This window comes from Bacillus rossius (genome assembly GCF_032445375.1).
Source record: "Bacillus rossius redtenbacheri isolate Brsri chromosome 9 unlocalized genomic scaffold, Brsri_v3 Brsri_v3_scf9_2, whole genome shotgun sequence".
In the NCBI taxonomy this organism is placed as follows: Eukaryota; Metazoa; Arthropoda; class Insecta; order Phasmatodea; family Bacillidae; genus Bacillus; species Bacillus rossius.
Genome location: NW_026962013.1, coordinates 19816786 through 19844595, shown reverse-complemented (window position 1 = coordinate 19844595; position 27810 = coordinate 19816786). Strand labels below are relative to the sequence as shown.

Genomic DNA, 27810 nt, shown 5'->3' with positions numbered 1-27810 from the left:
TAGTTTTATGTCATTTTACTACAAAGTAAAAAGTTATGGCATCAGTTCTACAAATAAAATTGAAAAATGATTGTGTATGATTTAACACAATGATCTTATGACTACCAGTAAAATCAATTCAAAGGTGATGATAAGAATTACCTAGGTAGTAAATAGCTGTGACCTTATAGATGCTAAGTTCCAATCCAACATACATATGTCCATTGTGAAATACGGACAGTTTTTGCTTACAAAAGTGAAATTTCATAGCATGAAAATAGATTCTGCCACACCATGGCTCTAAAAACTATGAAGTATGTAATAACAAATGACAGTGAAAATTTTCAAGTTTATCAATGCTTGGGTTTCCAAGCCCCTAAAACAGCAAAAAAAAATTTCAGCACATTTTATAATATGCCACAGCAATTATATCTTCTGCATTTTAGTTATGTGCCATGAAAACAACATTGCATAAGCAGAAGGCAACATTTAAATAGTACATAAGTGACATACCATCATACTGTAGAATTTATTAAGAGTTCTACAGTACTATTAGTTATCATCTAGGAACCATCAAATCTATATCACACACAAATGTCACAAAACAAAAATTACATTCTTACGTGCTAAGACTTTTGACTCACGCTATTTATGAACACATCAATATTTTTCATCTATTCAGTCATTACTTAAATAAGACAGGTTTGCATTAATAAATGTAATCTTACAAGTAAAAAGCACATGGACATGATTTGGTATACAAAAAAAAAATTACAGATCTCAGTTTGGATTTTCAAACATACATTATTTTTTTTTTAAATAAAAAACACATATACACTCACTATATAAAGTCGCATATTACATTCATAAATTAATATTTCAGGTGATATATTTGATCTTTTCTTACTTTACTGATTTGTGTGTAATTTTTTTTTACCTAAAAATCACTTTTAAAATATAAATACAGCAAACAAATGTAAAAAAATAAGGGAGAAAAAAATTATTTAAAAATTTTTACAGCAGAGACAAATCTTAATGTTTTCTTTGTGAAGAAATGCAGGCCTATGTGTATTTTCCGGTGTTTAAGAAAAACATTTGTGCAAGTCCAAAGAGTTTGAAGACGCCACCCGTCTTGCATGACAGGTAATCTTACGTGACAGTACATAAGTTGCTGTTGCATGGGCACCCGGGCACCCAACTCACTGGCTACCTTCCTGTTCGAGGAAACGTAAGATGTGCAAATTCATAACTAATTAATTAACCTCCTTGGGCAGAGATGGCAAATCTTTATTGGTGATCTTGCCATATTTATGGGGGGGAAAATGGTGATGATCATGTGCCATCAAAAAAATTTGACTTAGTGATGATAATAATAATGGATAGATATAAAACTAGATGTTACTTAAAAACTCTTTATTTGCAACTAGAAATTTGTACAGCAATCAAAATGTTTACTATATTACGTTTATCCAAATAAAAGAAAAGGTTAGTGTGATTTCTGCTGTTGCAAATTAGATGCAAAAATCAGGCTTGTACTTAGTTACTTTTAGAAATCAAGTAAGAACATGGTGTGCCCAAATTATTTTTGTCGCGGGCCACCGCTGGCACGCATGTCGTTTCGCCATCCATGTTCTGGGGTTACACCACTGAATGTGCTCGCACAAACACAAACAGACAATATGAGCTAGGCCGATCCGGGAATTTGGTCGCTCATGCTGATACAGATCCACTTGCTGCCGATCTGGCCTATAACTGATTCTGATCATCCTTTCAAAAAAAAAAAAATAGCACCATGATACGAAACATGTTGGTTTCATGTCTTCATAATTTTTTTTAAATAACGTGGGCAACACAAACTAATATTTGAACAGATGAAGTTTTAAATTACCTAACTACTTACTTTTCTATATGGTTTTGTCTCTACTGACATGCAAACAAATACTGCGGTGAATATGTACGTCTATTTTACTTCACTCCAGGATATTGATAAAAATAAAATTTTGACACAAATTTACCGAAAGAATAAAATTGAAGCACTGGAAAAATAGGCACCAAAATGTATTTTTTTAACACCAGATTTATTAGAAATATCAGCAGCTTGCAGTAATTTTTTACAGACTCTGATGCATGGTATAAAGGAAAAAGTTAATTTTGAATTAAGTTAGTTCACAAATGTGTGGTTAATTACGTGCTTAAATGATTAGTTTTTAAGAAATATGTCACAATCAGAAGGAAGTAAAAAACTGTTTAGTTGAAATATCTCAGCATTTAACCATGCCGTTAATGCTTCGCTTTACATTTGCCGCTTACCAACCTTTGGAATGGATTGATGGTTCACGTTGCACAATAGGATATCTGTAATTACAACGGGCTGTGAACCATGTTTGATACGACTCGGTGCTCTTAAGTTGAGTCACACAGCATAACCATATGCCTTAGCGATCACAGTACCCAAGGACCTATTTCGTACTTGCCCTTGTTCAATTTCATTTATGATAAGTAAACTAAAATATGTTAAATACTGGTTTTTTTTACCCAAATGTGATGTGTTCCAGATTGTTAAAAAAATCTACTTTTTATTTTATTTTCAAAGTAATTATTTTTTCAAAGTAAATATTATCGTGAGCTTACATAAATAAAACAAAAATAGATATAGAAAAATGTACACACTGAGAAAAAAATTTCCTTTAAATGTATCACACTAGCGACCCACCCTGTCTTTGCATTGCTGAAATCTCCTAATGTGGTGACAATTAGATTTAATAAGAAAGTACTTATAAGCATCAAAAAATTCTCTAAATGATGGTGAAAACAGCATCAAAATCCATTTTGTAGTTTAGAAGTAAGGGAAAAGACAGACACAGATAGTGACTGGAAAAACCTTCTGCGGATAAATACATTCACTGATCATAGTGAAATATGGGCGAGCATGATTCTGCTCGCGAAAATCGGTAAGATGACAATACCAACACAGATTAATCGACCGGAAATCAGTATTGGCCCAGCTCTACACACAATGCAATGGCACACATCTTAACAAGAATGTGCTATTTGCTTTCATACACGAGACCACATGATCACCTAATTAAGGGTGGATAGTTTTTATTTTATTTTATTCATTACTGTAAACATGATCTTGTCTTAAAATTCTGTCATTGTCTCAAATGCCAAAACTACAATGTTTCTGCACTGAATGTCTGTTTTCCATCATAGACACCAACATATTTAACTCAACCAAGACATCTGTGAAGCTGGAAAAACTAGTGAATTACAAGGTTAAATCACCTTCACTTCATCCTCACACACTATTTTTGTTATTTTTTACACAACATGGGAGAACTAGTGCTCAGGTGAGGGTGGCGAGTATCTATGTAACCACAAATAGTTGCACAGTGTTCTCTTTGCCTGACTAGTTCAAAAGCTTTTCACGACTAGTGTTGCTTAAATTTACATACATGTGTAAGCATTAGGCACACTAGCACAGTTGTGACTTGCAGGAAAGGAAAGAATTATTCAACCTAATTAGCACTCCAAAGATTCTGTTTGAATTTCCTTACCTTGCTGTGTAAGCTGACCTTCAAGACCATAAATTAATATATTTAGCGATAGCTATACTATAGTTCGGGCATTTCCCCTCCTCTGATTCATAGAAGTCATGGTTGAGAAGAGAACAATTTTAATTCTGACAATCTTGTCGGAGCAATTCACACAGTAATACAACTCAAAGATGATTGCTTATGAAACCTACACACAATTGGAGCAATAAGCCATATTAATATTCCAATTATTACAAAAATAACGATAAATATCATATTTGCCCACTTGCGAACATGACATGCTTGCAACCTACTATCTAATATGAAAATTTATAACGATTCTTGCGGCTGTCAAGCCTGCTATAATCGAAAAACTAAATGACATCTGGCGGGGAAGTGGAATGAAAGAGGGTGAGATGGAGGGTGGTTCGGTGCCACCCACAGCTACAGGCACTGAAGTACACCAAACTTTCAATCTCCCCACTCATTTTAATTCCCTTCTTAACTGTCAAGCTTAAAGGCTCGTTCCCATAGGCCATGTAATCAGTATCATTTACAGGCTTTTCCTGTGAATTTATCATGATAGCTTTCATGCATTTGTGTTTAGTCTCAAATTTTCCCTACAGATATTTATTAATTATTATATATTATCCAATAGCGGTAAACAGTCATGCGAGAGTTCATAATTATCACACAACAAATGCAGGAGAGCTATCATGACAAATTTACTGGAAAATCCTTTCAATAATAGTATGTAAATAAGAGAAAATAAATTTAAAAAAACTTGGAAGGGGAGAGGGGAGGTGAGACAGAGCCTTAAAAATATGTTATTTTAGTCGCATGCTAGTCTGGCCTACACGAGTCTACAACAAGAGAGCTCAAAAATACCTACATGCATAATGATTATCTTCGGATCACCTCACGGAATAAATTTGCACATCACGTTTTTAGTAATAAAAGAAAGTGACATCATTGGCAGTGCTTACACAAGTACTTAATATAGTATGACTAGAAAAAAAATTAAATTTAAATATACATAAACAATTAATGGCTAGAGCCAAGATTTTATGGTGTTATGAAAAAGGACTTTTCGTCATTAAGAATTGTGGATTTCGTCTTTATCGTCATAAAAAATTAAAACACATGTAATAACATGTACACACCTAGCAGAGCTGCCTTGATCAAATGCTTCAATAATTTGTGGTTAGAGACTTAAAATATGCACATTAAACAATACTATGTTGAGAGTACATAAAAAATTAACAACTAAAATATTCAGTATTCTTATGCAGGTAAGTACTGTTCCTGAGTTCAGGAGAGAGTCTAAATTAATTAAAATAGAAACTACAGTTAAACTTTTGTTCTATAAATGCAATATAATTAAGCTCAGGAAAAAGCCACCATTGTCAGCAGTTCAGCATTCTCTGGTTTTAGAGATCTTCTTCTGTCACAACTACAGAATACTTAGAAAAAGATCTTTCTGAGTCCACATTCGTTGCAGGTATCCATATTAACTTTAAAGCAGCAGCTGCAAATTCAGGATAATCCGCTTTCATTTTGTTTACTTTATGGGCCCAACATTGTATGTGGTACATGTGGTCACCAAATACACCTTCAAGGGTACCAGCAGATTTTGTCATGTACCTGGCACTATCTGTAACATACACAATTATGTTTTCTTCCTTGACTTCATATTTGGAGCATACATCAATCACTGCCCGAGAACAACAAACAGCATTTGCTGCATCAAGGACACAAGAAGCCCCTAAGATAACATCTTGTTCAGCACATGGTTTCAGAATTTTAAACAAGATGTTGAAAACACAATTATTACTCTTGTCAGTGGTTTCATCTGCGAGTATGACCACATCTTGCCCCAAGAGCTGCTGCTTGATTTCCACTTCTTTTTTCTCTCTAAGTAGGGGAATGTACTTTCCTCATCCAATCCGCTGTTGGAAGATCACCAGCACCACTTACATGCTTCTGCATCCATTCAGTCAGCTTGCTGTTGTCAAGTTTCTCAAGAGGAATACCTGCAGCTACAAAGGCTTCAACAGTTTCGAGAACAAAATCTTCCTTTTGTTTTTTTGCGCATATTTGCGCCACTCCTGCTTCTGGGATAGAAAGCTGTCGTTTCAAAGTGCATGGGGATCGTTTAGCTTTTACATGTTTGTCGCTAATTATGTGCTTGTTTACCGTGTCCTTAACGTTCATGCTCCAAACGGCAATTACAATATTTACAGAAAAGTATTTTTCCGTCACTGACATATAATCCCTCATTCTTAAACTCGTCAGCACGTGATGCCGCAGTAGCTTTATTTTTCGGCATGATTAAGAAATTTAGCTTTCATTTATGCACGTCATTTGTAAACAAAGCCCGGAGGTACCAAAAACTAGTATTTACTGAAGTTTTAGCGAAAAAATAAACCGCGGGAAGCCTACTTTTTACAGGCGAGAGCCATATACTCAACCCGAAGTAAAAGGTTAGGTTATGTCAGGTCAGTGAAATAAATGTTTTTATTTATTTTCCGGGAGGGTTGGGTAGGTAAGCGTTATTTAAAATATTTAATGACCGTAAAATAAATAAATCCTTGCAATATGGTGCTTTTTCATTAGCGATCGGAAAACTTCGATTATGTTACGACTTTGGCACTCTCGCCTGTGAAGTGTGAAATGAAAATGAAGGCTTCACGGTAAACTGCTTATTCAACAAGCACACAAAATTGCGTTACAGTGAAATTTCATTAAATATTAAGTGATCATTAAATATCAATGTTCGCTTTTATTTTATTTTCATACGTATTTATTTAATGAATACAGTTTTTTTTCAGGTGTATTTTTCAAAGGATACAGCAAACTAGAGGTGGGTCGAAAAGTATCAACCTGATACTTTGTCACTGATACGTGCCTGTATCAGGAACGGCAAACGAGTACACTTGAAAAGTATCAGAGACTTTAGTATCAGTTCAAATTCACCTGGAACACCACAGCCAATGAGCGCAGTACCCGATCGCAGATGACGGTCACTTGGGCGGAGCTTGTGAAAGGGGAGGGAGCAGGAACGACGAATAAGGGATAAAGAAGGGAATGAATGTAGGGGAGGAAGCGCAGGGGAAGGCGTTGAAGCCTTGAAGGAGAGGCGCAAAGCGATATTGTTACAAGCAGGGCTGCCACTCATGGGTTTTTCCACCCAGATCTGGGTTTTTCCAATGGTGTTTGGGTTTCTGGGTTTTTAAATAATGAATTCCAACAATTCTAGGTTTTTTATAATTTTAATTATTTTATACCTAAAACAATAATAAAGGTAGTAGCTACTGTATCTGTTGCAATATCTGTTTGATAAATGCAAACAAGTCTACAGTAGAATCTCAGTACTAAGTACTTACAGGGACCTCACGTTTTTGTACTTAGTACTGAAAGTACTTAGTACTGAAACATACATACATATCATCTTTACAAAGAGAAAAAAAAATATTAAAAAAATAGCGACATTATAAGATACATTATTTTTTGGCCAACATCTGACTTCAGTTAAACATTGGTGTGTATGTATAACTTAAGTTTAGTTATTTTTAAAAAAAAAATCTGTTATTTCAGTTTGTTTTTGAGCTTGAATGATGCTCTGTTGAACAAAATGTTCTATCTCATAGAAAGATTTCCTGATCCCTTCTGGAATCTTTTCGTGTTTAGAGATAAATTTGTTCAGTTTCTCTAAGCTCTGAATAGCTTCTGTAGCTGTCACAGGCGGCTCCTCAGTGTCAGAATCATCATCTGATTCGACTTTTGATGACTGTGATTGAATGACTTCACTAACGATGTCACTGTCAGTCAACACTGGTGTTGTTTCTGTTTCATTATCCACAGACACATAGTCTGTGAATTAAACAGCATCACACTGCATGGAGGTTGACACTTCTTGCCATACTTCAGGGTCAATGTCATTGCTTTCGCATGTTTGTGCTGTAGTATGGCTTGCATCCTGGTCTGATGAAGTTGCAGTGAGCTCGTCAGTGTTACAGTTAACAATGCCAGACTTTCTCCAGCAGTTGGCAATAGTTTCTGGCTGAACATTCCACCATCCACCAGTAATCATCTCAATTGCCTGAAGAACATTGATGTTGGTGGGCACTTTCAACCTAATGTTGATGAGCAACCTCTCAACAAGACGTTTTCGAAAATGCACTTTAGCATTCTGAATAATGCCTTGGTCAAGGGGCTGTAACTGAGATGTGCAGTTAGGTGGCAGAAACATCAGTTTGATGTTTTACAGTCGAAGATCAACAGTGTGTGCTGCGCAGTTGTCTACCAACAAAAGAATTTTTCTTCCCTCTTTCTTCATGTCCTTATCGGTTTTCATGAGCCAGTTTGAGAACAGTTCTCTTGTCATCCATGCACGGGTGTTGCTTGCATAATCAGCAGGAAGCCAAGAAACTCCCTTGAAACACCTGGGAGACTTGTGTTTACCAATGATTAATGGCCTCAATTTTTTTGTTCCTGTGGCGTTGCAAAAAAACAACACAGACAACCTTTCATTTGCTTTTTTCCCTCCAGTGCATTTTTCACCCCTATATGCCATTGTCCTGTTCGGCAAAAGCTTGTAAAAAATGCAGTTTCATCAGCATTGAAAATATTGTCTACTGAGTATGATTTAAAAATACTCTCCGACTTTACTTCCTTCCACTGGTTTGCTGCCTCTGAGTCTGCATCTTTGTCCTCCCCACAAACAACCTTCCATGATATACCACGTCGTTCCCGGAACCGGTGCAACCACCCCGAACTGGCTTGGAAGTCTTGAATCTCCATAAGCAATGCAAACTGTTTTGCTTTAGCTTGCAACATTGGGCCAGTTACAGGAACATTATTTGATCGTACTTCCCTCAACCATTTGTTCAAGGCATCTTCCAAACCTTGATGATCGCCGGAACGAAGCCTTTTGCGGTCACAACCAAACAAAGATTCTTCATACATCTTTTCAATATTTGCCCGGTCTTTTACAATAGTACTAACAGTTGTCGCCGCAATGCCATATGTCTTCGCAACTGCGACTTGCTTTTTCCCCTTGTCTAGTTCCCTTAATATTTCCACTTTTTCCTTAAGCGTTTATTGCTTTCGTTTCTTTTTATCTCCAGAGTCACTCATTTTGTAGCACAAATACAATGCAGTGTCTAAATAACGTAACCTGAAAATAAACTCAACAATAACAATAAACAATCCCGGCACAGACGTCAAACAGTATATTAGCGTAGCGTAACACTTTTGTCTAAATAATTAATACTTCTCTCAAACTTCCGTGTTTCGATGTATCGAATGGTGTTGTGTTGCTCACGTCGCATACTACGTATGGTTTAATCTATGGTAGTGCGCGCAACTGTTTGTTAACTTTGTTTTGAGGGTTTAGAGGTTAGAAAATACGTCGCGGTGGTATTTGTTAATGTTTGTTCTACAACATTAATCATTTAGCTGGAAATTTATTTACCAGTTTAAGTAAATTTTGGTGTAGTAATGCCACGCTACTAGTAGAATTTATACGTTATAGTGAAAATATGATACTTTAAACTGAAACAGTTTTGCATGGTGAAGATACGATTTTTGGCGGGGACTTAAAAAAAATACGTTAAATTGAAATATACGTTATAATGAGGTACGTTGTACCGGTATTCTACTGTATGTGTTTCACACACAAAAATACATATAAACACAAAACTAGTTTTCAAGAAGCTAAGTCGAATATTAAATTAGACACATTCTTCAAAGAGGCTTGCAGAACACAAAACCAATGCAACAATTAACCTTCAAACCAATCTTGTAGAATCAGACTCTGAATAAAGACTAACGTACATGATGCAGTTTTATAAAAACAATTACCGGTTTAAAGAATGCAGTGATGGTGTTTGTTTTGTCATGTATATATTTGTAGGTTTTTTTATGATATGTGCTGGTCCAAGAATTACTTCTACAGCCATTTTGCTGCAGTGTAATTTTCTTGTATTGGTTGTATTTAACCGTTTTCAGTCTTGTAAGGTAATTAATTGTTTTATATTAAAACCAGTTATGTTTATATTTTTGAATTAGTACGCAAACATTTTCAACAATAGCATTTTAGACACATCTGGGTTTTTACCCATGTGTCTGGGTTTTTTTTGTAGGTTATCTAGGTTTTTCATGAATATCAGAGTGGCAGCCCTGGTTACAAGTCGTTTTGTTTATTGTCCTACTTCAAAGTACGCTCAGTGCGCAGTGCGTGCACCGTCTCGTTCAATAATAAAACTAATGAAATTTTCATATTAAAAAGTACATTAATACAAGATATAATATTTATATTTGTGCACCTAACAGCTATGAAAATGCAAATAAATTCTCAGTTGACACTAATAACAGATGTAATCAACATATGGACTTTCTTTTTTCGAAAACAATTAGTAACTAGTGTTTTTATACATTAAAAATTCACGATTTTATCAAAAATAAAAAATAAAAAAACAGATAGGTACATTAGTGAGCATACTATATCAATGTTTACGTTTCAAATGTTTCTTCAGATTAGTCGATGATTTATAACTCAGTTTTTGTTTACACAAATTACAATTAGCAAACTCATTATTTTCCGTGAAAATATTCCACACAAATGAAGTCTTTTTCGTGCACTTATCCATTCCTTATTTCACTATAAAGATACTAACTACAAAGCATGACAGCCCGCAACATGGTGATACACGGCCAGGACGAACTGCAGTGAATGTTGAACTGATTGATACTGGCTGTATCAGGCGGGCATGAGAGTATCAGAGGTTGAGAATTACCAGGCGTGATAAATAATGTATCAGATTCTCCTTCCGGTCGCACGGTCTGCGTACGCGGAGCTTTGTTGCCTCCTGGGACCGTCTGATACAGAAGTATCAGAGACTTGTAACATGGTACAATGCTGTATCAGTATCAGGTTGGAACAGATATCGAAAATTGCTGTAACAACCCACCTCTACAGCAAACAAGGCGCTGAGATTTTTCACGTTGTTGTGTTTGTTAACTTGATAATTTTAAGTTTACGATTGTCAGTTGTTAATATTGCGTGATCTCTAGTGGCTAGATGCGTTTAAAAACCCTAACCTAACTCCGATAACGATCTTTTTTTTGTTCGTGAAATCGTCAATTTTTGTGATATCTTGTAATTTTTTAAGATGAATAATTAACGCATTAAATAACCACCACACTGCAGTTGGATGACGACCATTTCTTCTACAAACAGATACGGAATTTTTGTCAATCAACCAATAGTCGGTAGTTAACGATTTAAATCAATATTGAGGTGTTTATTTGTGGTTAGAAAACATTTCGCATTTTTCGCGGTTTGGGATGAATTTCGCGTGAAAATTCGCGATTTCGCATAAAACCATATAATCTTGGCTCTATTAATGGCACAAGACAACTAATTCTAACACTAAACAACATGTACACATGCTGTGCTTCTTCCACTCCTCTGACATACACTGGCTAAAAAGTAAACACATATCTAGAACCAAAAAATTTCTGACTACAGGAAGTATGGACCAAAATCTTGCTTTTTTTTTTGTAACTAAAAGAAAAAAAACAATGTATAAACTTGTCCCTTATGAGAGAGAGTTAAAATTCCGCCGAACCACACAACCCCTGCAACAGAGTGAAGAGCATAATTTATCATGAAGTAGAAAATTGCATGAAAAAAAAAAAACTACTGGATCTATATTTCTGGAACGGGAGTGTTTGCATACATGACTCACAAATAATTTTGAATCACTTAATTTTCACGGTAAGAGAATTTTTAAGTTGAATATATATTATCCATGAATGGTTTGCAAAGAGTTGTGAAGTGGTATAAACTATCATATTTCTATCTAAATTCTGCCTGTGCGGAACCACACAAACCGTTAGGATTTTCCTCACGTATGTTACTACATGAGTCCTACTGCCATCAACTGCTAATGAAAGATCTATAAAAAAAAAGGAACGAACGAGCTTGATTCAACCCAACGGACAGTGAGGGACCAACTGGTGGGGCGAGGCTGCTAATCAGCTGTGAGCCATCCTCTGGTCCATTATCTGGCCCCACAGAGTGCGAGCCATCTTCTTCTTCTCGCGCTGCTGCATCACCTCCGGGTGGCTGTCTCGCCGCCGCCGGTTCTGGAACCAGTAGTCGACGTTCTGGCGGGTGGGGCTGTACGAGTTGGGGTTGAGGCTGGCCAGGGCGTCTGCGTACCGCCGCATGGTCTGGCCCGACGGGTAGCGGTCCGCGGCGTACCACGACTCCAGCTGCGCCAGCTGCTCCGTGCCCCACAGCACGCGGTGCCTGAAGGGCCGGGCAGAGAACCCCGTGCCCGAACGGTGGTGCGGGAAGACGGACTGGTGCAGCCCTGCAACGGAGCGCACACGAGAATGACTTTGCAGTGCAACGCCAAACTCTGCCAGTTCAAACATTTCAACAGCTGAATCTTCTGGAGGAGCACAGCGAAAGGACTTTAACCTGGCACGTTCGGGACCATGGCCATGTTGGATCAGCGATTTTGCCGGATTATCAAACATCAGTATAGTTTTATGGGAACAACAAAGACAAATTAATTGACAGTACAATGGTATTTAAAAGAATTTGTAATAGAGGTTGCTCAATAGAAATAAATTTTCAGACAATATGTGAAATGTACCGTTAGAAAATAAAAAAACACTGCTCTGAAATGATAATACACAACAATAAACTCTGAGCAAAATAAAAAACGCAGGCAGTGCTGTAATGTGACCTGACGATTAAGGTCACAGCCGAACCGCAGTGCACCAAACCACAAAACAATGGATTCAAAACTTTCCACTGTAGTAGCTTTCTACTGAATAAAACAAGTGTTTTTCAATCTTCGCCAATGTACCAGTCCCTTCGTTCTGCTTCTGACTTGCAAGATGGATACAGCAACGTTCCTTGTTTGCTGCTAGGTGACTCTTCAGTGATTTGTGGGAGGCAGACGACTCGCGACACCAGGATGGGGAACTTGGTGTCAATCTCCCGGCTGGCTTTCGATTTTAAATGAATGAACTAGTGTTAAACTTTTCATCAACATCAAGAGATTGATAAACGAATAAAGAATGAAACTGTGGTAGTTGGAAAGAGAAGTAACCCTAGAAACACTTGGCAATAACCACCATACTTCCCACTTGAAGAAAATATCTGTTTACTTCGTAACCTTAGCAGGAGACACTTCATCTGAATACTCAATCACCATGGCCCCTTGCTTTGGTTTTGACTGGATGCTGGGTAACCTCTGCATAAATCTAAAGAAGCTGACGGGCTCGTATTAATAGTAAGGTGTGCAGTGTGAAAGCTTGAAAGGAAAATGCAACACCTCCCCACCCCCCTGAAGTATAGTCTGACAGCTTTGGATCTTCTAGCTTCACTCTTCCAAGCATGCTATACGACTTTTATACTATAAGACTCTCAGAATCAAGGATGCACAAAAGACAGTTTGAAAAAATGATATGAGTGGTCTTACTGTCTTGTCGGCTAGGTTATTAGAGATGATTAGGAATGAGATTAGAATGGTGTATTGATGGAATAAGACCCACCAGATTGCCTAGTTAGGAGGAAAGTGATCTGACCACTCCATCCTCACAGCACCATAACGGCCAAAAAAATCTTTTGGAGCAGAAGACTTGACTACCTACTGACTAGTTATTTTTGTTGCTGACTGTAATAGACAATAAGGCCGGTATTGCGAGACACAAAAATTCAGGTTCAGGTAACCGTATTCCTAGTGCACGATAGGACACGGCCAGTCCCTTAATTTTTAGGGAACAGATCTTGGTGATCCATTGCTGATTTGTTGCCCAAATTCTGCACATGCGCACAGCTCACTTTTTCGTTGATTTCGTCCAGACGGCGGAACCGCGTCTGGCGCCATTAATTCATATATAGTCATTTTTGTGATCATCTGAGGACATAACAAACGTGTTGGTACTTTATGATACTAAAACTATCATGGAATGCATTTTGTACACTTTAATGGCCATAACAGGAAATAATCACTACAATTACTTGACAAATTATGAAGGCCGTTCTATTTTGGTGCGATGGTCTGCTATATTTAGTATTTTTGCCATAATAATTGTAACGATGGTTGTGACATGTATGCTAGAATGTGCCAAAACCAGTTTCTAGTCTCATGCAGTGCACCATTTATTTATATGGTGGCAGATTTGGTTCCTTTCAGGGAATCGGTTTGGACTTGTTCTGGAATATGGCCCGCGAGTTATGTTCAAGTTGTATCCCAACAAGGAAGTGCTTATTTACTGCCTTAATAGAACGTCTTGAAATACCGCACTAAATGATACTAATTCAGAGATGGATATAATTAATTATATTAAAAAGCATCTTATTTCTACCTTGCATACAAATAAGTAATTTAATTTTCTTATAAAACAACATTAACACAAAAAAACTTACAAATTCAAAACTTAAGACTAAGACATGCAAACATTTTATTTTACCGTGGTTCTGGTTCAAAGGAAACTGGCTGGGAGATCTTGTTCCATCCGCTTGCCCTGCTTGTAACGAATGACCAATGGTATCGACCATGTGCGACACCTGCCAATGATACATGCGCATCAATTAGTTCATGAAGAAAGGAAGTGCTATTGTCCTACATAATAACTAGCTCAAATCATGAATGGTTTCAATCAATACAATCTCACATTATAATTAGGGAGATCTTACATTTACATAAGGGAGATAATGAGCTGATTAAAAAAAAAACAATTTTATGGCCATACTGCATTGCAGAGGATATTTATTTACAATCCGAGAGACTAAGAAACAAGTTTAAACTGCATTATTATTACTTTAAATTCTTATTAACTATATCAAACAAATATGTCATTTAAGTATTTCATATCCACTCTTAACTTTAGGTATTGTAAACTGAGTTTTACATTAATACTCTGTTCATGTTTATTCAGCAATTGTCTTACTATAAGCACCTTTTCTCAATAGAAACTACGTACAAAACTTCTACCAAATGGTAAACAACTATTTGTTACAAATTTAATATTACTACCTAGGCCTGTGCAAATATAAGTTTTTTAGTTTGAATCAAATACCAACACAAATATCAAATTATTCGTGAATACGAATATTGAATTTGAATAGTAAGAATGAGAAATAAAATCCACTTAAATTTTTTTTTCACATCATAAAATGACTTTTAGAAAATTAGACTAATAATACTAAAGTGAAAGGTTAAGTCAAGTCATCACAATATTTATATGAAAAATATTTGTTAAAGTATTTAAATTAAAATAAATACATAATATTTATTTTTACAAAGCTAATCTAGCTTAAACTAACCTAAAAAACCAACCTTTTATTTCAGTTACTATTTGCCTAATTTTTCACAACCTGCTACTATACATATTGATCCAGATAATTTTCATGAACCACAAAATACAATTAAATCCATTGCAACCTATTTAACGAAAAATGTAATTTTTTTTTTTTAATGTTGTCTTCCCAAATTAGTGATTAAATGAGCTAGTTTTTTCATAAATAAATGTATTTTAGTTCCGCAATATAATATTATACATACATACAATTTCTGCTAATTTCATCTGGAATCTAAAAACCATTATTTATGTTTTTTTAATATATTTTTGAGTTATGACTGCTTCATCTTTGATATATACAGCAAGTAAACTGCTATTGTGTATCACATTGTATTAAATTGATTGTGACTTTCAAATCAAACGCCTTTGAAACTATAAAGTTTACTTCTTTTAATGCCCATCTCAATTGAGTGTTCGTGTTTTGTGGTGTTGTAGTCCATGGTTGTTTACGTTTATTTATTTTTCCCCACTTCTGGTGCGTGTGATGAAAAGAATACACATAATAGTTTGTTTTCAAGTTTGAAATGACTAATATGCTGTGTTTTGAGTCGTTCATGCAGTTTTTCCATTACTGTTTAACAACACAGTAGTGGGGAAAAAAAAAAAAAAAAAAACTTTAAACACTTCTTGCATGTTTAAAACGTCACTTGTTGATCATGTTTATATAAAAAAAAAAGTACAGTAGAATCCCGCTGATGCGACCCCTCACGGTTTCCGGAAAAACGGACTTATAAACGGAATGGTCGCAATAGAGAATTCGAGCCAATTTTTACACCACCCCCAAATATATCCAAATACATAAAATACTCGCGCTAAATGAATTCGTGTCACGCGAGTTCGGCTATGCTAGCCGGCTGGTGGTTATTTTCGTTCAAAACGTGGCGAAGGAACGTGTGTGGATCAGGTAGAAAACATTCGGCTATAAACGAAAGATATAAGAACAATGCTATCCTGAAATGCTGTGATATGTTTTTGGAGTAGATAATCACAGCCACAGACCGACAGGATGCGCTCCCGCCCTTGACTTCAGCGATGTTTATTTTGACAGCTCAAGCAATTATCTTTTCCACGTCTCAGAATGAGCAGGGGATGGAGAGGTAAGCGTCACGTCACGTATGACGTCAAGCCGCCGCTACCGCCAGCCTGGCTGGATGAAGCTACCACAGCGCAGGTAAGATAACATGACAGCTGAGACGGCCTTTCGTGCGATAGTGGACGTGCCGAGCTCGGCTAAACACTGCCGCGTGGATAGCCTAGAGGGGTGGTATCTAATTTTAGCCGTCTTTTGTATGCCTGCCTGCTTACAGTACAGCTCCCGCCAAGATAAATGTGAACACATAGCGCCCAACAAAGTGTAACAGACTTGTTTTTCAGCCGATTTTACTCAAATTTTCGACTTTCTCTGCTTAAATTTTTCACGGTTTCTCAAAAATGGTCGTATAAACGGAATGGACGCATCAGAGGGGGGTCGCATCGGCGGGATTCTACTGTATTAATATTGCAAAAATGCAACCTTCAGCTGTGAACGTAGATATACGACAAACTCACGAGGTAAGCTATGTCAAGTATTCATAAGCAAACAGATATTCGTTATTTCGAAGTGTTAGCATTCAAAGTTCGAATTGAATAGTTAATTAATCATATTTGAAAATTAGAATATTCGCACAGGCCTAGAACTACCACAAAAAAAAAAATTGGCCAATTTTCACAAAATTTTGCTTCAAGTGAAAAGTTCCACGATACCTACACTATTACGGCCATGATCTCGCTCAGATCTGTACGATTCGGAAGATACAACTTCAAGGTTTAAAGATTTAAAGCTGCATTGTCCAGTATTACTGTTGACACGTGTAGCAACATTTGATGTGTCCTGAAAACAAACAATATTCTAAATTTAAAGAAATTCCTGGTGGCATGATAATTGTTGGCAAACAGTCCACATCTATGCATGCAATGCTTCAGTAACACTTTGTATGCAACCAATTTTTCACTCTCAAATTTTTAGCCTTATTTACAATTTTTATTTAAAATTATAGTTATTTTATTTATGAAAATACAATTTGAAGGTAAGACCATCTAAAACTATAAAATGCCTAGCAGATGCATTTTTGAACATTCTATAACAAATTATTGGCTCTTGTCTTACTAAGTTCCAATTTAAAAAAAAATTCCTTTCATACAACCTACAGGCCAAGGTAGATTTCCAAGTAAATGTTTTTTCTGCAATGTTCTGGAAACTTCCGAAACATCCTAGAAACTTCTAGAACATTTTGAGAACTTAATGTACAAAAATTCCTTAATGTTCTCTTTTTTATATCTATATATATAACTATATAAAAAAAGAATTAACCATTTTCTCATATTCCATGATCCATGAAGCAAAAATTTATTAAATGTTTTTAATTTGAGGCATCCAACATTGAATAACACAGAAAAAATTTCTTACTTTTGCTATTAAGATAGGTTTTTTTTTTGGACCAAGAGTTAAGATAATATTTAGAAGGATCACAATAAATCTGAACAAATTTGACAGAATATACAGTAAGGAATCATTTTTTTTTAAATTATTATTTCAACTTCTGTTTTTTACTTTTTTCAATGCCTTGCAGTAATGGTTGTCTAATTAAAAATTGTTTCAGACAAAATGTTTAGATAATATTTATAAGATTTACAAACAATTTGAATGGAATTGTTAGTGTGCCCACTAAGGGAGATATAAATTGTTTTTGTCCTCCAACCCACCTCTTGCAGTTTTGATTCGTTGAATCAAAAATTTATTTGAACAAAGTTTTTGTTTTGGTATTACTCTAACAAGATTTACTACTTCATACGAATGCAACAGTTTGTAATATTAAGGGAGTTACAGAAAATTTTATATTTAATAAAAACTTACACAGTCCAACCCCCTTGGTCAGATTTTGACCATTCAAAACTGACCCAGATTCTCCATTACTTTATTTATCAGTTTGGGAGTGATTTGGGCACAATTATGGCTATTATTGCATCCATAAAAAAGTAATATATTAACTTTTTAGATGACTATAGGTTTTGGTTTGGGGATCATGATGCAAAAAAAACATTCTTTGTTAAAATTTACTGCACATTTCACTACAAGAATGTCCATATTAGATAGTCTTTCTTCGAAATTTACTAATAAATCTCTCTTAAATTTAATTAGAAAAGTAGGTACAAGGTCACAATCGCATTGCCTCCATAGTAAGAACTTTCATTATGCATTTTAGATATAAAAAATCAGGCTATTTTGTAAGATTACTAACAATATTTCCACTTAACTGACATAATGAAGATATGGGGAGGGGGCAAATTTTCAAAATAGGTGCAATTTCTTACCGAAAAACTGATATCATCTTGATGCTGTACATCTTCAGTAGGATCAGCCAATGTGCCGTGCTCAGTTTTGATTCTTTTTGGGTTGCAGAAGTACTCTGCACTCCTGGTATTCACAGTTTCTAAATCAGTCTTCTGCTCTTCTGTGGCACTGTCATTTGAGAGTTCATCTGATGCCGCTGAATTGATCTGGGGGAAAAATTATTTAATTAATTAACTGGAACAAAAAAAAAGTGTGCATTGACCGAAGTGAAACTTCTTGCTTATTATATTATTAGTTATAGGAAATATAATTTTCTTTGGCTGAAGTTGCAGATCAAAAATTAAATACATGCATGTTTAAAGTATGTAAAGTATGCAAGTGTACAATTGTGCAAGAGTGCAAGTATGCGAGTATGTAAGTGTTGCGGTTGTATTTTTGTTCACCCCAGCAACATTCTTCTTTCCCTCCCGATTTTGTTCCCCTGAAGGCAGATGAACTGTCACACGTCCAATGTTGAAAGTTGCCTAACCCCTCGGCAAGTTTGCACAGCTCTTGTCACGTGATCAGAAGCAATCATGTGACAGGGACGGGAGTGGGGGTGGCCACATGACAGATCACGTGCTGTCTCCTTATCTATCGGTTCCTCACCCCGTACATAAATATTCCCCTCATGGGATCAGAATGTTTATTACACTCAATAATTGTAGCCCCTCAGCAAAGAAGTCTCACTTCAAAAAATTATATTTTAATAAGCATGAATAAGCAAAATATAATGGAAACTCAATTCAAACTGAAAGAGTACTGACTAGCACTTTAAATTATACACTAAACAATTCAATACTTCCTTGTTCCATTAATGTTTAAATTGTTCACAGGAAACTAAACAAAAAAGAAAACAATGAAAAGGGCTGTTGCCAGGCCTTGGGCGGTTGCCCATCCCTGGAGCTGCCCTTGTGTTATGCATGAAAACACCAGTTTATTAACTACGAGGAACCAAATACCAGACATATCTTACAGTGAAAATAATAAGCATAATATAAATCTATGTCATATAACATGACTAAAAGTTTACAGTTATCTAATAATAGTTCCAGTGGAACCTATTTCCCAAATGTAAATTGCAAAGCCTCCCATGTTGCTGGTTTATGAACAATGATGACCCCGCGGAGTCCTTAACCAATGCTACTGACAGAACGGTGCAGAAGATTATATAGTCCATTGGTACTTCGTTTGAGAACTGAAAAATTCAAGAAAAGTTACAGACTACACTGTTCCATTTGTAGTTAAAATGAACTTTAAAACTTTTCACCAAAAATCAACATTACAAAAAAAAATTGACAAAATTTGCATGTCTGTTTTATGTTTAAGCACAAAGTTTTATCACACCTGTAACATAACCATTGAATAAAATATTTTTCCCGAAGTCGCCACAGAGGACACCTGTACCTTGGAGGATTCAGCGACATCGTCTGGCCCGACGGTGAGCCCCCTTATCTGCAAAGTCTTTGCAGTGTCCAGGAAGCCAGGCAGGGAGTCGTTGCCAACCGTCACCTCGCCGTTGTACATGAAGTGCACCAGGGACTCCAGTTCTTCGAACTTCACGTCCTTCAGGATGACGATCGGGTGGGAGTGCGTGCTCTCTTGGAACAGGCCCTGGGTTACAAAATGTTCTTCAATTAACTTGCGGAGGATTGAAACTGCAGTAACAACTCTGCACCAATCCATGTTTTACTTATTTTCCATTATTACCCACTCAGTTTTTGAAATATGTTCAGATTTTAATTGCAGCCTAAAACTATTTGGCGCTACACATCGGAAACTGCTACATTAACTAAAAAATTGTTTCATAAAACCTAGTACAATGTTGCAGATGAATAATTATGAAATAAACAAAGCAATTATACGGGGTATCACACATTTTTACCAATTAAACAGCATTTAACTTCTGAAATAAGATGTATGATTGCAAGCATCTTAAATAATTAAACTATTTACTGAATTGTCCACATCCAGCGATCGGGGATATAATTCGGATTCCCAAGACAGCAGTTATAATTGTCCAGTTAAACACCTTTAAGGTGGCAGGAGTGCTAAAAAAACTAGTTCTTGTTTCATAACAATGAGAAAGGTGGCGCCCAGAGCTGCAAAAGAAAGAGCTGAACCACAACGCCGCGACAGCACCACGTCTGGGAACCGTCTAATGGGGACAGAAGATGGACGATGTCATCGCAAGTGAAAACTGCCACAACGTAAATTTTGCAGTGGGTGGACAGAAAACTATGATATTGAGGTTTGAGCAATACATGAACTAAAAACCAGAGGCAGATGATTCATAAGCTAGGGATATTATTTGTTAAGAAAAGGCCCAACAAGGCAGATGAGATGATGTCTTTATGAGGTAGTATCCTAAATTATTTTGCTTCTAATATTGTGTCTTTGCATATGATTTCAAATAAATTCATAATGTAACAATAATAAATTGTCTAAAAAGGCTAGATGGCAAATTTTTGTGTCAGTCCTAGCATGTAGCATGTACTGAAAGCATGGAATTATGCTTTGGATTAATTAACTGTAAATACGTAGCTTTCATCTTTGAACACTTTATTTTTAGTGTATCATTTATAAATCAATTAAAATTAGGTTTTCCCAAAACCCTGGAAAACTAAGGTTTCTATGGTTTTAGGAAAACCTAATTTTAATTGATTTAACAATATTATACAAACAGTTACCCAAAACTTTGTACCACACAATTCCATGCTTTCAGTACATGCTAGGACGTAACATAAAAATTTGTCTCTAAATTAATAAAAACTATTAAATAAGTACTTGTCCAGTTGGAAAATTTTCGTACAAATAATTTAATATAGTTATATTATGAATTTATTTAAAATCATATGAAAAAAACTCAGTTTCACACACTGAGTTGGTTATTTAATTTTCTTATTACTATTAATTAAGGGATTTTCCTGTAAAACCTATTTCAACAGCTCTCTTTCATTTGTTTTTTTTTGCAACAAATTTTCTCACCATATAGTTACTAAATGCTAATCCTGAGCTGTAAAAGGTCATGCAAGTGATGACAATTATGAATACTTGCCATTTGAGATAACATTTAATAGATATATGTTTATAAACTTTGAGTCTAAACCAAAATGCAAAAGAGTTATTGTGATGAATTTACAGGAAAACTCCTAAAATGACAACAATAACAAGAAGCGACACATCACTGTGGATGGGAACAGAAATAGTTCAGGAGCGACATATCATTTCCCCTGTGGACAGACAGTTCTTAGGAGCTACATATCACTGTGTCTGTGGACAGTGTGTGTTCTAGGAATGACATATCACTGTAGCTGTGGACCTAGGAGCTACATATCACTGTAGCTGTGGACAGTGTGTGTTCCAGGAGCGACCTATCACTGTAGCTGTGGAAAGAGTGTGTTCTAGAAGTTACATATCACTGGGTCTGTGGACAGTGTGTGTTCTAGGAGCAATATTTCACTATTTCACTGCAGCTGTGGACAGCGTGTGTTCTAGAAGCGAAAAATCACTGCGTCAGTGGACAGGTATTGTTCTAGGAGTGACATATCTCTGTAGCTGTGGAGAGTGTGTGTTCAATGAGTGAAATATCACTGTAGCTGTGGACAGCGGGTGTTCTAGAAGCGAAAAATCAGTGCGTCAGTGGACAGGGATTGTTCTAGGAGCGACACACCAATGCGGACGGGAAGAGAGTGAGTTCGGAAGCGAGCCACACATCAACACGGCATGCGAGAGACCGGGGGGAAGGCTGGCAAGTGGGCACCTGGAAGTAGCTGGAGCAGGCAGAGAGGACGGCGCGGTGAGCCCTGAGCGACCTGCCGTCGCACGCCAGCGTCACGTCCACCAGCATCTCCCGCTCGAGCAGCATGCGGAATGCTTCCCCCAGCTGCTGCTGGTAGTTGCTCCATCGCAGGCAGAACTGGTTCTCCTCGCCCATCGCAAACAATTCTGGGGAGTAGTAGACCTTCACACTTCAATAATCCACTTAAGAGGCCACTCCAGTGTTTCAGGGGCACTACGCAACCCGCGTTAACCTCATAACATTCAATACTATTTTCATTTTGCTTATAACTAATTAACTAATATAGATTTAGAAATGATGCTTGCTTGATATGTAAGACAATGATGCTCTTATCAAAGCCCCTTTCTTCAAAAACGTGCATAAATTATGGTTCAAACCTAGACAATACACTTATGCATATTAGTAAAGATTAGTATAAAACCATAATTTATGCACGTTTTTGAAGAAAGGGGCTTTGATAAGAGCATCGTTGTCTTACATATCAAGCAAGCATCATTTTGAAATCTATATTATTTAATTAGTTATAAGCAAAATGAAAATAGCATTGAATCTTATGAGGTTAACGCGGGTTGCGTAGTGCCCCTGAAACACTGGAGTGGCCTCTTAAATGATAAAACAAAATATTTAATTATTCCCTTGAATAATAAATCAAAACAATAAAGCATACTTCGTACCCTCTCGTGCAATCAAAAATTAAGGACTTTTTAAGAACTCCTTTATTTCATCACCTTCACCACTATCATGACATAGGAAACTATTTGTATTATCACATAGTTCATCCAAAATAAATCATTTCCTTGGTTAGTTCAACTCTTACAGATACGCCCCTATTGTCCATAACTATCTCTGAAACATAGCATCCATCTGAAATTTGAAGCCTTAACATTTAATTTGATGAGACATTTACTTCATAAGTTAAAAGAAAGCCAGGAAAACACATGTTTTCAGTTTAAAGGTAAGATACAAAATACAAAAAATTGAATTAATTTTTTTTATAATATTCATTAAACCTAAGCACGTGGCCTGAAATTTGCGATTGTACTACGCATGCGCGAAGCTTTGTTTTCTATCAAGTCAGAAACAAAAGAACATTAAATTTACAGCATTTATCCATTACTTGCATGCTATCAGTCTTTAGTAAGGAGTTTTTAAGGATTCTTGTTGAATTCAATTAAAGACCAATTAAGGACCTTTTAAGGGTATTAAGGAGGCACACGAAGCCCGTAAAGTATGCAATAACATTCTAGACACAATCGTGGCTACGGAATGTGCAGCTATGAGACGGCTTGAGTGTGTGTGTCATCGTGTTTCCAATGGGCTGGGTCTAGAAGGAGCAGTGGTCTGCAGCATGAGAGTCTCGCAGAGAAGATTTACAAACATATTAAGCCTACCTTTTAGGTTTGACTCGTGACAAAGAAGTTGTCTCATCAGTTAACTATTATTACTGTATTTAAAAAAATATTTTGCATCTTAATTTGCTTGAAAAAATTTTTTATCTAAAAAAATTACACGTACAAAAAAACATTAATGCTACTGAAAGTGTCTATCTTAATTTTTTTTAATTTTCACAATTACAACTAAATTTAACTAAACTTTTAAAGAGAAAATTCTTTGTCGTTTCCAGCGTAATGAAAAATGCAGCACTGTTGCATAGCTTCACTAATTCTATGACGTCACCTCGACTTACTCAACCGGCAATGGAAATTTTCGCAAAAAATTTTTTTTCCATAGATGACTAAATCAGGGCTGAACATCTTGTTGACATCATGGCACACAGCAATGCCTGCCATATTTCCCAATAGCAAAAATTCAGCCGGAAATCAAACCTGGACTTACTCAAGTTGGGTTGGTAAGATCAGTGGAGTGAAGAAAGAGGGAGATGGTTATATCCTTAATAACTGTGATGAAAACACTCCTCCATTAGTGGTTGATGTCATTGCTTAACTTACACTATAATGATGAGCACGCCATAACAGGAGCTGTGATGTAGCAGAACACTTGTTTAAAGAGAACTGGGCTTAACAGTACTCAGAAATTTCCAACAGAATTTTCAATAATAATTTATTAATTTCCTCTTTATTTTTACACTCTGTCTACAATTCACTATTTAATTAATTTTACAGGGGTATTTAGCTGGGTGTAATTTACAACTTACTCAGATAATTTAAATGATAAATTCTTGATTAAGGGTGTATGACCCGTTCCAGGTCATGATTTTAGATTTATATTAATCACTGATCAACTTTTAGACATCTTCAATCATTTAACTTTCACGAAATGAAAAATATACATAGTTGCATACTTTTTGCATAATTAGCTGCCAAAGTTACATTTTTAACCTTGTTGGGTTGTACAAATAACGAGAATTTAATTTATTGCAGAACTGAAACTTTTTAGGATTAACTGCAATGCCACTGGCTACTTCAAGAAATGGTTTGCATTTCTATCACAAAAACTCATTTCATGTTTCTTGGCTGTCAAGATCATACAAATTTTGAGAATTTTGAAATGTCAGGTAAAATTAATTAATATTTTCTGAAAGAAATGAAAACCATTTCCTGAAGTAGCCAGTGGCATAGCAGTTAATCCTAAAAAGTTTCAGTTCTGCAATAAATTAAATTCTCGTTATATGTACAACCCAAAAAGGTTAAAAATGTATATTTGGCAGCAAATTATGCAAAAAGTATGCAACTATATATATTTTTCATTTCATGAAAGTTAAACGATTGAAAATGTCTAAAATTTGATCAGTGATTAATATAAATCTAAAATCATGACCTGGAACGGGACATACGCCCTTAATATATAATTTTTTATTCCTGTAAATCAAAATAAAACATTAATGAGCTAAATTTGTTGCCATTAGAGCGGGATTAGAACTTTCATTTAAAAAAAAATTAGGATATTCAATTTTAAAATACATTTAAAAAATTGTTTTTTTTTTTTTAAATTAAAAAACACTTGGTTTAAACCATGGTTTAAACCAGCCAACCCTGTTACAAGTAATTAGCTACGTCAATCCTCCACAAAAATATTCAAAAGTCTGTATTCTGTATTATCATTTTCTTTAATTTTGCAAGTGATTAAAGGGGATTTTGAAAATCCATTTATTTATTGAGAATGTTGAGGAAATATTAATGTTAAATCTTGTATCTTTACAGATTTTTTTCAGTGTTGTATTTCAAAATATGCCATCTTATTTAACATTATGTTACATGGCAGATAATTTGACCTTCTTCTGGTATACTTGTTTGTTAAATTAATTGTTCTGTAAGATTTTTTTTGCAGTTTTAGATGGTGGTAAGTGATTAGCTAACATATATACTTATATTCAATATTATAATTTATATACCTAGTTATATATTATATAATTACCTAGGCTACCTATATTATATTCTATATAAATATATTATATAATTATATTATATAAATATATTTTATATAGATATATTATATTATTATTATATAATTATATAAATTTTTCATGACCAGCTTATTCAAAGTTTGACAAATTACTGCTGGTATATTATCCAGACTTGATTCAGGGGTTATCAACAGGGTATTACTGTAATTTACTTAATACTAAGTTGCAAAGTTTATCACCCAAGAAATGGTTAACAATAAAGACTAGGTTTGTAGTGTCTTCAAGATTCATTTGCATTTAGTTAGGTTGGATAAGTCAGATCTCTTATGTTAAAAAAGAACCAATAGTGCACAACACCATCTCCTGAGATTGACCCATGACATTGCTAGATTAACAGTGGGATAAAATGAATTATCGAAGATGCCTAGGCTAGCAGCAGGCCAACATGAGTCACCTGAAAAAGCAATGTAAATGTCTACCCAAGCAGTTGGGGACCCTTGTTTCCCATACAAAAACTAGATTGACAGCTATCCTGTGATTAACCTTAGAAAGCTAGGTTGATAGCTATTCCTGTGATTAACCTTAGCTCACTGACCCCTGTTGCGAGTGATTCCCTGTCTTGATGAGAGCGCCGGCCAGCCTAAAACTCAGGGAGTGAATGGGTTCTCACCTTGTGGCTTACAACAGGGGGCCAGGACAACAGCGACCCCTCGAGCTGTCGGCAGCTCGAGATGCCATTTAGTTTGGTCTATGTACCTATATATGTCCGTAGTTCTGTCTATGTCGTTCAGGCACTGGCTGCTAAACGGCGAACCACTCACGAGTCGCTAGTGGCGAAGCGCGGAGCAGCGCTCAGTTACGTCCGTCGCAGATGACAGGCGAGCTACGACTGCCTCCAACGCACCGGAGCACGGCGAGCGGGAAGCAGGGGAGGGGGACGCACGAGATACATGAGAGACAGTATGAGGTCCAGGTCCGATTACACTGTTATTTATCACACCAGCCGCCGCGCTCGGTGCGCTCACCCCTCGAAGCCCCACTCAAACACTTTTTTACACTCATGCCTGGACCAGACGGCTATGGGCAACAGCGGGCCTAGGGACCAGAATAGAAACGACAGCTGTCGTCACCACATGTCCAAGTTTATCCCTTGATCCTGATGGCATGATTTTTGCTGTTTCAATTAGTACATCAAAAAATCCTGGACATAAAAAACTCTTGTGATACAATGAATTACAATCGTAAGTTGAATATAAAAGAAAAAAAAATTCTAGATGACCTGACGTAGTTTATATACGGTGGAAAAAAGTCTCGGTCCTGGACGCAACATACCAACATTAAACATCCCTGTCTTTTTGAAAACAGCCTCGGCTATGATATATTCCTAAGGTTAACTGGAGAACCACAGGATCAAGTTAGCTAGTATCAAAAAACAGTAGGGTGGCGACAACAATGAAGCACGCTATGCTAATGAAGCACCATGGCAGTCCCATCACTGCACAGACTACCTAATTTAAACTATTAAAGGTAATTTCTCAGAAACCATTAGGAATTTTGAAATGCTGTTTTCAGAGTAAATATAGAAATTACTGTACTTAGTGTTCAAAAACACATTTGAAATATTATAGTTTTTTTTTTCTTCGGAAAAGCCACCACTATTACATTTTACCGATAATAATTGGAAAAAGTCAGGAAGTAAAATAAATAATTCTTAAATTATTATAATTTATAAGGAAAAGTGGCTTTCCTTCAGAATTACCAAATAAGTTTTCATGAGAAATAATTGTTAATGGAATTTATTTGTCTAGCAAATTTGATTAGAGATAACCGTTTCCGAAAATTACTCCTAGCGACAGCTTGAATGATTCCATGAAGACATTCCTTCCTCACTTTTCCTGCATGGTTTAAACTGTATGCAGATGTGAAAATAAGGTAAAAGCACCTTGCCGTGTACACGCTAAAGTGCACAAAATTTATCATTCAATTTTACTTTATTCTTATATGAATGAGACGTGCTGCCGCACGAACTAAAACATTTTGAATACAAGACAAAGTTTTCAAAACAGCCAAAACCTAACACGACATATTACTTAATAATTTTGCACACAAAATAAAAATTATAACTTACGCCTTCAACTGTATCCCACTAATGTAAGTAAACACAGAGCAAACCGGCTTTTACTATAAATGCACTAAAAAATTTAAATTTATTTTAATAGTAAAGTTAAGATCATTATAACTTTGATGAAATAATCTTAAGGTTTAAATTGTATTATTAAATTTCTTTTTAAAACTGAAACACAAAAACTTTCATGACTTCCTTTTTATTTTCTTTAACTTAAAACTTCACTGTCAACAAATATTTTTC

General features: G+C 35.8%; 1 protein-coding gene across 2 annotated transcripts; it reads right to left on the bottom strand.

Annotated features, from left to right (window-relative positions):
* On the bottom strand, positions 1–27810 carry LOC134542807 (broad-complex core protein isoforms 1/2/3/4/5-like). 2 transcript variants are annotated; one of them, XM_063387351.1, is made up of 7 exons: positions 27571–27810; positions 22040–22224; positions 19684–19890; positions 18258–18443; positions 16654–16776; positions 14016–14112; positions 1–11899 (listed from the first exon to the last, which is right to left on the bottom strand). In XM_063387351.1, the coding sequence occupies exons 2-7, from the start codon at positions 22211–22213 to the stop codon at positions 11559–11561; spliced, it is 1128 nt and encodes a 375-aa protein (XP_063243421.1). In that variant the 5' UTR covers positions 22214–22224; positions 27571–27810; the 3' UTR covers positions 1–11558. The 2 variants fall into 2 exon arrangements, with proteins under 2 accessions (XP_063243421.1, XP_063243422.1); XM_063387352.1 differs by lacking the exon at positions 16654–16776 and having other exon boundaries at positions 27571–27803.